The sequence below is a fragment of the Globicephala melas genome, chromosome 11 (assembly GCF_963455315.2).
Source record: "Globicephala melas chromosome 11, mGloMel1.2, whole genome shotgun sequence".
Taxonomy (NCBI): domain Eukaryota; kingdom Metazoa; phylum Chordata; class Mammalia; order Artiodactyla; family Delphinidae; genus Globicephala; species Globicephala melas.
The window spans coordinates 102,416,073-102,430,952 of NC_083324.2; the positions used below are offsets into that span (position 1 = coordinate 102,416,073).

Below are 14,880 nucleotides of genomic sequence, written 5' to 3' on the forward strand. Positions count from 1 at the left end.
GAGGAGCTCACAGCTGCCCTCATGTTCCAGGCACGTGGCTGGGCCCAACTCCTGGTGCTGGTCCCAGCAGCACTGACAGGACCCCGGTTTCATGGAGACAGAGGCCGTGGGAGCCCCTCCTCTGGCTTAGACCCTCACTGGCCCAGTGTCGGGCCGAACTTCTAGTAACCGCGTTTTCTCTCTGTACATGCGTGAGCCAGCCCTCCACACTGTTGCAGTTTAAAGACTCGAGACCTGAGTCCAGTGGTCACGGAGTTGACCCGAGCACAGCGGCTGAGGCCTGTGGGCCCCGTGCTCGTGGCCTGCCTCACGCCCAGCCTGGGGCCCTGGGGGACAGCCCTCCTCTTGCGGGCAGAAAGCTTTCCTGGTCGTCAGCACAAGTCACGTGTTCCGCCTTCGCTGATATGAAGACTTGTTACTCTGCAGCTGTCCTTTTCTCTCAGGAAGAATCGACCTGTTTCTGGATTGTATTTAATTATTCTTCAACCAGTTTTCTCAGTTACTCCGTCAGCAAAATAGAATTAAAAACGCCTGCACCTCCATATCCCCAAGAAATATTTATGAGGTTGGCTCCTCAGAAGAAAAGCCGTGTGCCTCCTTACACACCAGGGTACATGGCAGAACCAGAAGCTGGCTGTGCATTGAGAATCTGCAAATGCCACGTCAACAAGGTGATTGCAGTTCAACTTCCCTGAATAATCAGTAGCTTGGACGACATTATGGGAGAAGATCCTCCTCAACATCATCATGATTTTGCAATACAGTAGAATTTTCTGCTTTGTAGAGAAGGAATTGTCAGTTTGTGCAATTAATTCTAGAAGGAATCCTGAGATATTAATTCCACTCCAAGTGAAAGCCATTGTTTTAGAGTTACAATAAAGCAGCATTTTGTTTTTATATTTTTTTTCTTGCAAAATAGCGAAGGAGCTCTTAAGGAGCCCTGTGAATGCCAGGACCCCCTCACTGCAGCCCCACACGGGGGCGTTCTCACACTCTTGTCGATAGAAGGCGAAGCTGGGTCCCTGTCTTCCTGCCACAGGTCACTGCTTGTAGAGAGGAGGCTGGACTGAACCCATGCCCGCTGCCTGCAGACTGCGCTCTGCCCTCTCGTGTGTGCCTGCCCTGGAGGGCAGCCATGCCATCCTGAAGTCATGGGTTTGTCCAGTCTCTAACTTGCTTTACAGAATCAGGTTGGAGTGTGTCTTTTTCAGAAGTTTCACCCAGACCTAATTCTTTTAAGATCAAAATAGTCATTCTGCATAATAATTCGACTTTTATTTGGAAGTAAGATGCTATAGTAGATGTTTAGCATATGTTTCATAAACTTTGGTAAATATCCTCCTTCTGTCCTCTGGGTTTTGTCTGGCGGGGGTGGTTGTGTGTGTGTGTGTGTGTGTGTGTGTGTACATATGAAGAATATGTGTATGAAGAAACTGAAGGGCAGTTTTAAATTTCACTTTTGACAGGCGGATCAGCAATTACAGAGAACAGAACAATGACAGAAATGGAAAAACAATGAAAGAAAACTCCTAATTAATTTAACCTTTTTTTAAAATAACTTGACCGAACGTAGCCCTCGGGCCATTTGGCTCTCAGGCGCCCTGGGCCAGTGCTGCCCCTCTGTCTCTCCTGGAAGGTGCGGGGCAGGGGCAGCCACAGCAGCACCCACACTGGTGTCTCCACTAAATGCCTTTCCCTCCCCCATCTGATTTCAGGTGTCAGAAACTACTTAAAAGAAGCATTGGTGAATATAATTGCTGTGCATGCAGAGGTAAGCCGTCCTTAGCTATTCCTAAGGGACGTGGGTAACTGGAGGAAAGAAGAGGCCAGTTCAATGGGTTTTATGGAGGTCTTTTTCCCTTCAGAATGTATTTTTGGTGTAAATAAAATACAACTCTGGTTTCAGCGCACGCACATGTGTGTTTTAACTGTGAGAGAGTCTTTTTCTGAAATTGGGTATGTTCTTTTCTCATAATTAAAACTAAACTCATGAATATTTGAAAGGTAAAGAGAAGAGAAATTGAAAGGATGTCTTTCCCTAACTTGGAAAATTCCTTGCCCCGTTTTTAACCAGTGTACAAATGAGCGCTGACATCTTACTCTCGCAGCTGTGGGGCGTGTTGGGAAGAAGTTAGGTGGTGGCCTCCCCTCAGCATCTCACAGAGGTGCCCCTGGACGTTGGTGCTGCTGGTCACACCCAGCCTGCCCTCCCGTGGCACTTTGTGCTTAGTGTCCCGCCGTTGTCCCTGCTGTGACTGCCTTCGTAATTCCGCAGTCGTGGACTTCCAGGTTGGCTGTGGCCAGTGAACTGTTGTCCACCAGATGAAATGGGCCCAGCAAAGAAGTTCTCAGTAGAAGATTTCAGGCGCAGTTGACCGCTGCTCGAGAACCTTCTGAGTATCTGCATCTGGTGCAGGTGCATCGGGGGGTGTCAGGTTTACGTCACCCTCCACATGCACACGTGCTGCCTGGGTTACCAAGGTGAACTGGAGAAATGTGGATCATTAAGGCTGAAACAGAAGAGCGAGCAAAGGACACAGATGGCAGCCTCCGCCTGGCTCTGAGTCTGAAGCAGCCAGAGCAGAACGCGGAGTGGGGTGTCTTGTAATTTTCATTTCCTAGTGAGGCAGAGCATACATGTTTCTCCATAAAGTAAAGTTTTTATGTGATCTGACTCAGGCACGAATTTGCCATGTACATCTTTTTATGAAGAGTGATATACTTTCAACCCTGATTTTATCAAAGACATATAAAAGCGCTTTTTTGTTAGGTTAGCTTCCGATAAAGTTAGAGTGTAACATTAAATCATCAGGCAGTGGAGACATTTCAGTCGTAGGTGGGCAGGTGGTAATCAGAGGAGCTGCAGAATATGTGGGCATTTTAGTGATGATGGTGATTCCCACTGAGGCAACTTTGATTAACGTCCACTGTCGGTCGATAACCATGACGTTGTTTGTATTAGGCTTTTCAAGGCCCTTTTTAATATATCCCAGTGGCTGAAAACAGAATTTTGTACTTAACATTTACTATTCCCACATGATCTTAACTTGCCCCAAATTTTCTTCAGTACTCAGGTTATGTTTGGGTTGACCCAAAGGTTTAATACTAGTGATTGAATCTGAAAAAAGGAAAAGCTAAAAAGAAAATACGATTTAGTCTAACTTAGAAATCAGGATAGTAATATGTTTCCCCAAATGTCCAAACTGTTAGTTTGCAAATATCAAAATTCAAAGCTTGAAAACAACGTTTTTGTCAAACGAAAGGAAATATATATTTAATTCAGCAAAGAGTAAAATCGGGAACTCTGTTGGCCAATACAGAATAACGTATCCAGTATGAAGTAGCATTTGTTTTGACCCAAGGAGAGTCTGACCCAGTATGTTTTTATTTCTATAATTTCCTCTTTAGAAATTGTATTTCTTCTTGTGAAAAGGGTAGAGGAGGAAGAAATCTTTAAAACTATTTCAGTTTGTCCCCATCAACAATACCTTTCAAAACTACATTTGCCAATATTTTTTAAGAGGAATGTTTTTTGTCACGAATCAGTGAATACAGCTTGTGTGCAAGCCCGTGTCTGCCTTTCCTTCGTCAATTCTGATCCTGCAGAAATACAGCTTAGGAGACCTGGGGGGTGTTTTGCTACGTGCATCCCTTTGTTTTTAACAAGTTCTGGTCAAGGCAAGTCCTCATAATGCATCATTTCTTCTTATTTTCAACGTTCTATCAGGTGTTCACTATTTCCAAAGACCTGGTGCCTCGGGTGCTGTCTAGGGTGGTGGAAGCAGTTTCTGAAGAGCTGAGTAGGCTGATGCAGTGCGTCTCATCCTTCAGCAAAAACGGAGCATTGCAGGTACAACAGCCGCTCAGTTCTGTGTTTCACTTAGTTGTTTGAAAACACAGAGATGTGTTTTCAGTCATCAGCCTCAGGAGGTCCAGACAGGCTTCGTATTTTTCTGTGGATCTGCTGGTTGGAGAGCTACATGGTCTCCTGTGTGAGCCATATCCATGACGTCGACAGGTCCAGAGTTCCTGTCCCTTTAGAGTACAGTGACTCTTGTGAAACTATCTGAATGCAGATTCCTTCTGAAGTTCTGTGAGTTTTTCTGTTTTACAGTTGTCTTCACCACGTTCAATTTAACAGGAAATTTTTAGAAACTTCTTGTAAATAGTCTTTCCAGAGCATTCAAATGCAGTTTGCATAGAAACAACAAATAACTGTTTTTCTACTCATATTCCATTGGTTTATGTTGTATTTACTTAAACTACGTAATTACAATAGCAAAGGTAACTTCTGTAAGCCAGATGAGCCTTGGTTTGCCTGTAGCCAGATCAGTAGGAACCAGGGTGTGCAGGCCTGTGGGGGTGTGAGCCCCCCTGTACGCCCTCATGCCCAAGGGCATTGTGAGGGTATCTTCTTAAAGTACCAGAAGTTTTGCATCTAGTAATGCCTGAGGACCTCCTATCAGGCCAAGCCCCTGCAGATAACAACCCTAATCCTGAATAATATATAAAAATAAAAAATGTAAAAACAAAAACCTGAAGACTCTAGAGAGTGAACATGAGTGGCTGATTCTGGAAGAAATGGCACTTGGGTGAATTCCTCACTTTTTATGGATTTTGGCCTGAATGCAGGCCCAGGGGAAACTAAAACTACATAAAACCTGTTGTCTTTTCAGTGTAGAAGAATAGGCTTCAGGGCAGCCACAACTACAGGAAAGCAAGGGAGGTATCCCAGGGAGCAGAAAGCAGGAGCCGTAAGTTCTGTGTATACACTGCCTGGGTCTCTGGTTGGCCCCTAAACCACACGCCTGGTCAAACTCCACTGCAGCCCACGTAAGGCAAGAACCGAAGTAAGAACTGAAAAGCTGCCCCAGAGCCGAGGGTTTTCAGTCTGAGTCCAGATACATTTATTGCTTGTTAAAATAAACAAAAATCAGCTCTTCAGAAGCATATTCTAGAACCCAGAGTCTTCTCAAGATAACATTCACGATGTCCAGGATACAATCCAAATTTAGTTGAAATGCACAAGCAGAACAAAACAGGAGAACATGACCCATTCTCAATAGAAAAGACAATCAGCTGAGACCAGCCCTGAGATGACCCAGTTGTTAGAAATCAGACAAGGATTTTAAAGCAGCTGTGTTCAGTGATGTAAAGGAGACTATGCTCCTAATGAATGAACAGACAGGGAATCTCAGCAGAAAAATGGGAGCCCTAAAATAGGAACTAAGTAGAAATTCTGGAGTAGAAAAGTATAATACATTAATATTTTAAAATATACTTGATGGTAATAACAGCAGGATGGAGAGGACAAAAGAAAAACAATCAGTGAATGTATAGACCAAACATCAGTTATCCAGTATGAAGAAGAGAGAGAAGAAGAATTGAGAAAAAGTAAACAGAGCTCTAGGGACCCTGGGACATGTGATTCCATGTCCAATCAGCAGGTGAAGGATGGTCCACATCGTTAATTATTTGAGACGTGAAAACTGACACAACAGTGAGTTCCCATCCAGCAGGAAGAAGAAAATTAAAGACTGAAAGCACCCAGTTTTGGCAAGACTGTAGAGAAGCGAGTTCTCACGCGTTGGCAGGAGTGTGAAATAGTACCGCTGCTTCGGGAAAAGTTCTTGCAGTTTCTTTGAAAACTAAGTATACACTTACCCATCCAAACACTGGAAACAGCCCAGGTGTCCATCAGTAGGGTAAACAAACAAATGGTGGATCCATAAAACAATTACCGTTCAGCGTCAGGGAAGCCGCGTGAAGGGGGCCTTGTACTGGATGGATATCATTTTCGTGGAGAAAACCCCAGGACGATGCTGTCCCCTGGGTGGTTGACACCGGTTGGGGAGCTGAGGGGGCTCTGCAGGCGGTGGTCCTACACCTCGGGATGGTTCCCGCACACAGTGTGTGCAGCAGCCCGAACTCACCAGATGTGCACTCGAAGATTTGTCCATTGTGCAGTGTGTAAGTTTTAACTCAAAGAATCAAAAAAGTTGCAACAGCCTACTCCAGGCAGTGACGCCTGTGGCAGATGCGTGTGCTGTGGAGAACATTGGCGGCGGAGTCTGTGCTGCACGGGTGCTCGCCGTAAAGTTCTCCCAGAGTCTCTGCACTTGAAAAAGTTCACACAGAAACGCAGAGTGAAAGGGATTGAGCATGTGTATTGACCTGGCAAGCTGGCGAGGGGAAAATCCATCACAGAAACTTCATAATATTTCCATGATCATGGCTGTTCTAATAGTTGGGCAGGAGGAGATCAGTAACAGGAATTGTGTATGTGAAGATGAATTGAAAGGAAGTTGCAGTAGCTGCTTTGGGCCTAGGCGGTCCTGGAATTACAACAAAAAGCTCCCCTCCCTGCAGATTTTTTCTGCAGCCCATTTAGCTGATGACTGAGTTCCTCTCGCAGGAGGGTCAGCAGGAAGGGGCAGAAAGAGACATCGGAACCGGCTGGCAGCCCGGCCTCCTGAGCTCTGTGCCTCCTGGAGACTGGCGTCAGTTGTGTTGTGAGACGTTGGCCACTGCCGTTCGGGATGCCTGTGTGTGGCCTCCTCCTGATCAGATGGCTCTGCGAGGCCCGCGTGAAGGGTTGGCCTGGCCATCAGCCTCAGACCTTCCCGAGAGCCGCCGGCAGGGGCGTTTTCTGGCAAACGGTCCATGTATTTTGTGTAAATAATCACAGCTTTTACAATTGGCATAATTCATAGGTTAATTCTTTATCACTTTGTTTGAATAAAATTTCTAGCAGATACTAGTTTTCCAGTGATTTAATCCTTCTCCTAAAATATTCAGCCGAAAGTTCTACCTTGTTTTTTCTCTTTGATGTTTTCCTTGTAGGTTCGTTTTTATATACACTAGAATGTAAACAAGAGAGACAAACTGTCATATCTACGCTTTGTCATTACAAACTGTTTCAGGCTTCTAAACCCCTGAAAAATGAAACCAAACAGTTGCTTTCCAAACTGAACATTTCACTGAATGTACTGTATCTTATGTAAGTCAGCTTTTATCTTGATTGGTTAATTGAAAAACTAGCCATGTCTTTCATTGTTGTTTGTGTTTTGTGCACGCCTAGAGGTGAGGGCTGTGTCTTTGAAACAGTCTCCTGGGCAGCACGCACACTGCGGTACCTGAGGTGAAGGAGGGTGTCCTCGCTGGGGGCCCTAGGGCTGCGAGGGCAGCAGGCTGTGTGCAGAGCACACCTTCTCCACCCTTGCCAAGAGGTAGAAGCGTTAGGTTAGCTTGTTTTTTCTTAGAAGTCTTACGCAGATGAAATTCATATGCCGTACAGTGCGTCTGCAAGATAAAAAGAATACAGTTCAGTGGATTTTCTTCTGCTGTGTTCACAGAGTTGTGCAGTCCGTCACCACAATCCACTGTGGAACGCTGCATCACCCCAGAGAGAAACCCCAGCCCCGTTAGCGGTCACCGTCCACGTCCCTCCCAGCCCCCACCCCAGCCACTGACAAGCACCTGTCTGCTTTCTTTCTCTGGTTTGCCTCTTCTGAAAATTTCATAAAAGTGGGATCATAGAATATGGCTTTTTGTGACGGGCTTCTTTCACTGAGCGTAATGCTTGCAAGGTTCGTCCCTATTGCAGCCTGTGTCATGCCTTGTTGTGGCTGAATAACGTCCCATTGTATAGATATGCCACATTTTATTTGTTCACTCATCATTTGATGGACATTTGGGTTTGCACTTTTTGGCTGATACAAAGAAAGGTTCTGTGAACGATTGTGTACAAGTTTTCTGTGGACACATGTTCTCATTTCTCTTGGGGATACCCCCGGGACTGGAATCGCTAGGTTATGTGGCTACTCTGTGTTTAGTCTTTTGATGAGCTGCCAGACTGTTTTCCAAGTAGCTATACCATGTGCTTTCCTACCAGCAGTGTATGAGGTTTCCAAATTCTCCACATCCTCGTCGGCACGTGTGACTGTCTGGTTGGTCGTAGCCGTCCCCGTGTGTGTGAAACAGTATCTCATTCTGTGGGGTCGTCACTTTTGTGATGGTGTCCTTTGTAGCACAGAATGTTTTGATTTTGATGAAGCCCAAATTATCTAATTTTTCTTTTGTCACTTGTACTTCTGTTGTCATTCCTAAGGAGGCAGGCCTGGCCTAATGTCACAGAGGTTTACTCCTGTTTTCTTCTAAGGGTTTTATAGTTTTTTCACTTACATTTAGGTCTGTGATCCATTCTGAGTCAGTTTTTAAGGAAGGGACCCACCTTCTGTCCTTTTGAGTGTGGACGTCCAGTTATCCAGCTGTCCCTAGCACCATGTGTTGGAGAGACCACCTCTCCCACCAAGTGGTCTCGGCACCTTGTTGAAAGTCAGCTGATCGTAAATGTAAGGGTTTGTTTCTGGGCACGCAGCCATGTTCCTGTTGATCTACATGTCTGTCCGTGTGCCAGTGCCACACTGTTTGGATTATGGCAGCTTTGCAGTAAGTTTTGAAATGAGAAGGTCTGAGTTTCTCCAACTGTGCTATTCCATTTCCATATTGTTGTGTCTAGGATCAACTTGTCAAGTTTTGTTTTTAAAAAGAAAAAAGAAAAGAAAGAGAAAAGCCAGCTGTGACTTTCATAGCGCTGCACTGAGTCTGCAGAGCTTAGCTCTGAGGTTAGCATCGTGGAGCCTGGAAGGGCAGGGCAGGAGGCAGTGTGGCAGCCCGCGTCCTTCCACCTCCTGTCAGTCTCAGGACAGGACAGTCCTGGTCTCCCCAGGGAGACCAGGGGAGGCACTGGTTGGAGGGTGACATCTGGTGGCTGGACGGCCCTGGCACAGTCCCTACCTTTCAGGGCAGGACACCTGCCTCCACACAGTCAGACTTGACTCTCAGACAGTTTTCAGTGAAAGGGAACTTTGTTGTGGCCGGTTTCTTTGGGCTGATTTAGAAGGTCTGCTCACTCGTAACGAGCTGCCACTGTGGCCATGGGGGTCTGCCCTGCATGGAGCAGGCTGGGGGCCGACCCTCGCGTTGTTTCTGTTTGACAGACAACATAGTTCCCATGGTCACCTGTCCCTTTCTCACCTCCAGGCAAGACTTGAAATCTGCACCCTGAGGGACACCGTGGCTGCTCACCTGACGCCAGAGAGCAGGTGAGATGCTCCGTGGCCGTGCTGTGAGTGCTCCAAAAGCCCCTGTAGTAAAGCTCGTCGTACAGGCGTGAGGTCCCAGGTGAAGGTGACTGATCACAGCGAGCGCTTGTGACTGTGGTCTCATAGTTCATGTGCGATCAGTTGTTCTGTTAAAAGCACAAACCTACAGTGAGCCAAGGATTCCAGAGACTGCTCCTTTGTAGCACAGAAGGAAGAAAGGTTTAATGTAATTCCATGTTTCTCATCCACTGAGGTAAGTCTTAGTCTCATAAGCGGTGTAGCAGAGCATTGCATACTTCTTTTGAAAAGGAGAAAATAGGAATTGAGTCAGTCTATTCATCACAGACTCTGAAGGACAGTTCAAGCATCATGAGTATCAGCATAAGAGGAAGACCTTGTGGTTTCTCTGCAGAATTTTGTAGTGGAAATTTGGTGATAATTCTTAGCTGTTTTGAATGAAAGTCAGGATTTCCTATCATTGCAACATCAGTAGGTGAACTGAAACAGCACTACCTACAGAAGATTGTTTACCCCATTGGCAGTATTGCCTGGGAAGTGTTGGGTCCACAGGGGAACTGCTTAAACACGATGTGCGATGTACTTACCGTTCGTTTCCAGCTTTAGACGGTGTGCTCGTGCCGTCATCCTGACTGTCATTGCTACAGCTGAAAACGTCTCCATTTTTTCCTAACACATGAGGTTATTAGCCTCTTACTTCTGTTCTGGCGGCTGACCGGGAGCCTTTCTGGTTCGTTCCCACCACTGCTGCTCTGCACAAGTGCTGAGTGATAGACACCAGAAAGCACCCGCCCAGGACCCATGGGTGAGGTGCTCTGCATGAGGACAGACCTGTGTGTTCTTTCCCACTGACTTGACCTTTCGTAGCCCAGCTTCCTCATCTGTGACAGGAAGATAATAATACTTTCTAGGCAAAGTTTTGGGGGAATTAAATGAGAAACTATGTCAAACCACCCAGTAAACTCTTGGTGGGGTCACCTTCATCCTCTTCTTCTTGGTCGTGATGTAAAAATAGAGAGCAGTGGCCTCACATTGCTCTTCATCGAATGAGAAGAGGTTTACAGGAAATCAGGTGACAGTGGAGGCGGCGGTAGAGACTTCTCTCCACGTCAGGGAAGAGGACTGAGTGCCCACAAGTTGTGACCTGTCCCCACCCCCCCATACCTGACCCACCAGGAACAGCTGGGCACCCTGCCAATTTCTGGGGCCCTGTTGGTACTTTGCTGTCTCTCTGTGTGTTGCTCTGATACCTGCCCCTAGTTTGAGAAACATTGCTCAGAAGTTTATTTCCTGGTCCACTGATGCAGACGTTTTTACAAAAAGAAAAAAATCAAAGGCCACTTTGAAGTCAAAATAATTACATTTATTTCTTTACTTTAGTCAATAGTCATAAAACAAAAAGAGATGAGAACTGTTCCTTAGTGAACAATACAAGTTATTACCAAATAATCTCCCCTAAAATGCTTTTCATTTGAGTTAGTAACTTTTCTGGTACTTTCTACTTTAAAAAGTTAAACATACCAAATTGGTGGTTTTTAAATCCACTCCCTTTTCCGTATTTCGTGAAATGAGATGATGTTGAATGACACACACACACACACACACACACACACACACACACACACACACCCCTCCACCCCTCTCCATTATCCTACAAATTTTAAATATGATAACAGCTAAATCCTCTTAAGACATGTTGTTATTATAAGAGGTTGGCTGGAAATCAGGCCCTGCACAGGTCAATTCTAGAAGTACCCCCTTTGTATACTGTTGCACAAGATCATCCCTGTTTCTACTTAGCCCTCTTCCTCCCTTACCAGCTTTCATCTGTGTACTTCAGCTTTGTTTTGAAAGTAAAGACCTCCTTAAATTTAATGACTCCACACGAAGCTCTCACCTACCACGGTGAGTAGCACCCTTGTGTAAAAATCAGCTTCTCCTTTGCTTTTCAAGTTGTGTTTTATTTGCTGGTTGAATTCTTCTGGCCCAGCTCCTACAAACCCTCACTTTCACTTTCACTTTTCCCCCTGCTTCTACTGGGCTGTATGTTTCTCTGTATGTAAGATGCGCTTTTTCTGACGTTCCTCTTCCTGGTGGGGCCGGCGTGTCCCTGCCTGGGATGCTGTCTGTGTTCCAGATCCAGTTTCAAGCAGGCTCTGGAAGCCCTACCGCAGCTCTCGAGCGGAGCGGACAGAAAGTAAGTCTGGGTGCTGGTCTCAGGGACCTAAACTCCTCCTCTTCAGGTGGAGACTTGGCCTTGAGGAAGGCGGTACTCGGTGGCCCTCAGGTATGCGTTGTTAGCTTGTCTCCCACGCGGCAGAAGGAGGTAAAACCTGGGTTTCATGACGATTCAGAAATTGGTTCTTTTACTGTTTTAAGTGACCATACCAGTCCCTTAAACGTCCATAAGAAAGTTTATTTTGACTCACTCAGTAAACTATATTCTTATCTGAAATTTTTAAGAAAATACTTCGAGAACCGTAAAAGAGAGGACAGCATAGTAAAGTGCAGGACTCAGTGATGTTTCCTTCCAGTAGGTCAGCAGTGTACCTTTTGTGCTCTGTAATATGAAGTGTTAAGGCTAAATTTGTAGACATGACATAATAAAGTTATATGCGTTTCGCTAATATTGTACTAATGGTCTCAGCCTGACCTCAAACTTTGCTACTCACGTAACAGGAAATTCTGACCCGAGACAAAGTCGAGGCCAGGCAAAGGTCACGAGTGCCCGGGCTCCCCTCACCTGAGACAGCGGAAACACCGCCGGCCTGGGCCCCTTCCCCAGCCCGGCCGAGGTCCGCCCACCCTTGCAGCTGGCTGACGAGGCAGACAGTTACGGAGCCCTGACTGCGTGACACCCTCGGTGTGGCCTGGGGCAGCACAGAGGATGTTGTGGACACTCAGAGGGCAGAGGGAGCCTGTAGGGTGTGGACGGGGCTGGGAGGACGGGCGGCAGAGACCTTCCTAGTCTCCTGCTCCTCTCGCTGACTGCGTGGTTCAAATGCTGTCCATTCCTCTAGCGTGAACATCATGAAAGATTGAAGCAGCCACGTATCGTTAACATGTGCAGCTAGTGCTCGCTAGGCTCAAAAGACCAGTGCTTTTGAGGGAGTCAGGAGCAGCAGACGCCACAGTGAAGGCCAGGACGGGGGCTGTTTCAGATCTGCGGGGAGCGCCGTGAAACCAGGAAGTAGTCTCGTGACCCCAGTAAGCTCGTTTCTTGGCTGCTTCCTCTGAGCCAGACGAGCTGTAAGGTCCCTTGTGGCCCCAGAATGATGCGGCTCTGTCTGGCCAGCACAGGGACCAGGCAGGTTATTGCTGGGGTTGGGACTGACCCTGGGTGTTCCTGTGCTGCATTCACCCCTTCAGTCCCCTTCTCCAGTGTTCGCAAAAGACAGAAATGCAAAATAAGGGCAACAGAAAAGAGACCAGTCGTTGCCACGGGGTGGGGTGAGGGCAAAGGTGACGACAGACGGGCAGCACAGGAGGATTTGGAGGTGACGGGACTGCTCTGTCCCGACGGCGGGGGTCTTGAGGCTGCTGCGGTGCGTTTAGCAACGGGCACAGAGCTGATGCCAAAAAGAGTACATTTCAGTGTATGTGAAGTGTTTAAAATTAGAGGCTCAAATACCCAAACATCAGTCTGTTTGGGGGAGCATCTAACTAATCTAGGGGAAGGGGACAGAGGGCGATTTTATGTGTAAGGTGAAGACGTCTGCACGTGTATGTCCTTGCAGCTAGCTTCTTTGGTCGGCTTATTTCTGTCATTGAGTCCAGAATCCACAGATGAGTGACTTTCCTGGCCCAGGGAGGCACCGTGGGGCAGGGCGTGTGGGGGACCGGACCGGACCGGGCGAGCGTGTCTGGGTCCCGCCCGCCGCCCGCCCGTGGCTGTCAGCGCCTCTCCCCACAGGCTGCTGGAGTTGCTGCTGAGCCGGGTCAGGAGCGGCGTGCACCTGCAGCTCGCCTGCTTCCAGGCCGCCCCTCCGCCTGCCGTGAAGACGCAGGTGCCTTCCAGATGACGCGCTCCCCCGAACACCCACAGGTATATCTGGGCGGAAAGCTCCGGTTAGGCTTGCGATCTCTCTCTCTTTCCATTCCCTTGAATTGGTAGCTTAGGAAGATGTTGGTATGTGTTATATTTCAACCAAAATGACCTGATATAAAACGTCCAAGCAGCATTTGCTTTGTCGCTTTTATTACGTTAGGCCCCGTATGACTTTCAAATGCCTTTTTAAAACACAGCGTTTTCTCTCGTAGCTGCATGCTGCATGGTGAAGGCTGCGGAAGACGGGGCGGCTCAGGCCTACACCGAAGCATCTTCCGGGGCCTCCTGCAGCTTCCAGGGCACCTGGGGCGGCGACGAGAGATTCATCGGGAAGTTACATGCGAGCATCTGGAGCTTCAGCTGTCCTAAATTGTGCAGCTGTGCTTAAAACCTTTATTTCATACAGATGGCTCCCGATTCAAGTAGACTTTTAGAAAAACGTGTGGTCTGAATAAAAAGGTGTGACATTTGGGCTGTGCTTTCTGTGGTCCTCCATCCGTGAGTTAACTGCTGCCGGTTTCTATGTTCACAGCGCTCGTGACATCGGGCCTCTTTTGTGTGACTCGCCCTGAACCTGACGTGAGCCTTGCGGCATCGTGCCTCCTGCCCCAGGACCCCCTTGCACGCGTGGGGAACGGTGGGCCCAGGCGCCTCGTCCGCGCTGTCCCTCTGGCACCTTCCGCGCCACTTCTGGCCCCTCGAGTGGCCTGCTTGGTGGCCGCGGGGGGTCTGCTCTGGTGGCGTCTGTGTCACCAGGCGTGGGAGCTGCCGCTTACACCGTTACCAGAGCAGGTCAGGCTGCCGCGACCTCCTTCAGAGTCAGCTTCCCTGACCTGACTTTGTCACACCGTTTGCTTCAGAAAACTGAGTCAGGGTTTTAGATTTTCCCAGGGATGTCACAGAATCCCCTTTTCAACACTGGCATTAAGGTCTGTATTAATACGGGGAGCTCTGCGGTCCATCATGGCCATGTGCAGTGTCCATCGTTTGAAGTGAGTCCCTGTTGTGTTTGTGCGTTTGTTGCTGTTGGGGGATGGGGCGTGGCAACTAGAAGGGAACGTTTCACCTTGTACGTTCTGGATGTTCTGGATAAGCTTATTAAGAAATATACGGACTGTCGTCTGTCCTAAGCATGTTAACCATTGTATCTGCCACGGCTGAGAACTAAATTACAAAACTGCAATCCTGAGTGTTTGTGTTATTTTAAATATCTGATGCAGAGCCTTCAGCCAATAAAGAGTGTGTCTTTAATACGAGATGTAAGTTAGTTGACGTTTTTTCCCGAAGCATCTTCATTTCAGCATTTTCATTAGCTGTGTAACTTTTTATATGTCTAGTTATAACCCTCACAATAAATATTGGGTTGGCCAAAAAGTTTGTTCGGAACTTTTGGGCCAACCCAGTGCTTAAATCCCGGTTTACCTTGTGTTTGTCTGATCGTTGTTGGAAAGCATTACCAGGGGTCCCGCTGATTCGCCTCTTGTTGGGGGCCCCGCCCTGTCAGGCCCATAGGAGCCAAGACGAGGACTTCATGGCTCAGGGAAGCACAATAACACTTAAGCAGAAGCGGACCAGGGAAGCACTTCTGTGGCTCGGAATGGAGCGTCGGAGCATGAGAACCTCAAACCCAAAGGAGGGGGTTCACGGAGGACTTGCTGGAAGAACAGCTGCTTGGGCTACAGAAGACGGTTTAGTGGTTAAGAGGAG

General features: G+C 47.5%; 1 protein-coding gene across 6 annotated transcripts in view; it reads left to right on the forward strand.

The window, feature by feature from the left end:
• Nucleotides 1-14,429, forward strand: part of EXOC2 (exocyst complex component 2) — a 155,953-nt gene extending 141,524 nt beyond the window's left edge. For 4 of the 6 annotated variants that reach the window (XR_009565703.1, XR_009565705.1, XR_009565704.1 and 1 more), the window contains 5 exons: nucleotides 1,716-1,771; nucleotides 3,728-3,850; nucleotides 9,046-9,107; nucleotides 11,190-13,170; nucleotides 13,386-13,403. Coding sequence is in view for 2 of the 6 variants with exons in the window: in XM_060307404.1 (XP_060163387.1) it covers nucleotides 1,716-1,771; nucleotides 3,728-3,850; nucleotides 9,046-9,107; nucleotides 11,190-11,322; nucleotides 13,039-13,170; nucleotides 13,386-13,403 (524 nt within the window). In the remaining 4 variants the exon portion in view is untranslated. Of the gene's footprint in view, nucleotides 1-1,715; nucleotides 1,772-3,727; nucleotides 3,851-9,045; nucleotides 9,108-11,189; nucleotides 13,171-13,385 lie in introns of all 6 variants that reach the window. The other 2 variants (XM_060307404.1, XM_030881568.2) reach the window with 2 other exon arrangements.
• The last annotated feature ends 451 nt before the right edge of the window (nucleotides 14,430-14,880 follow it).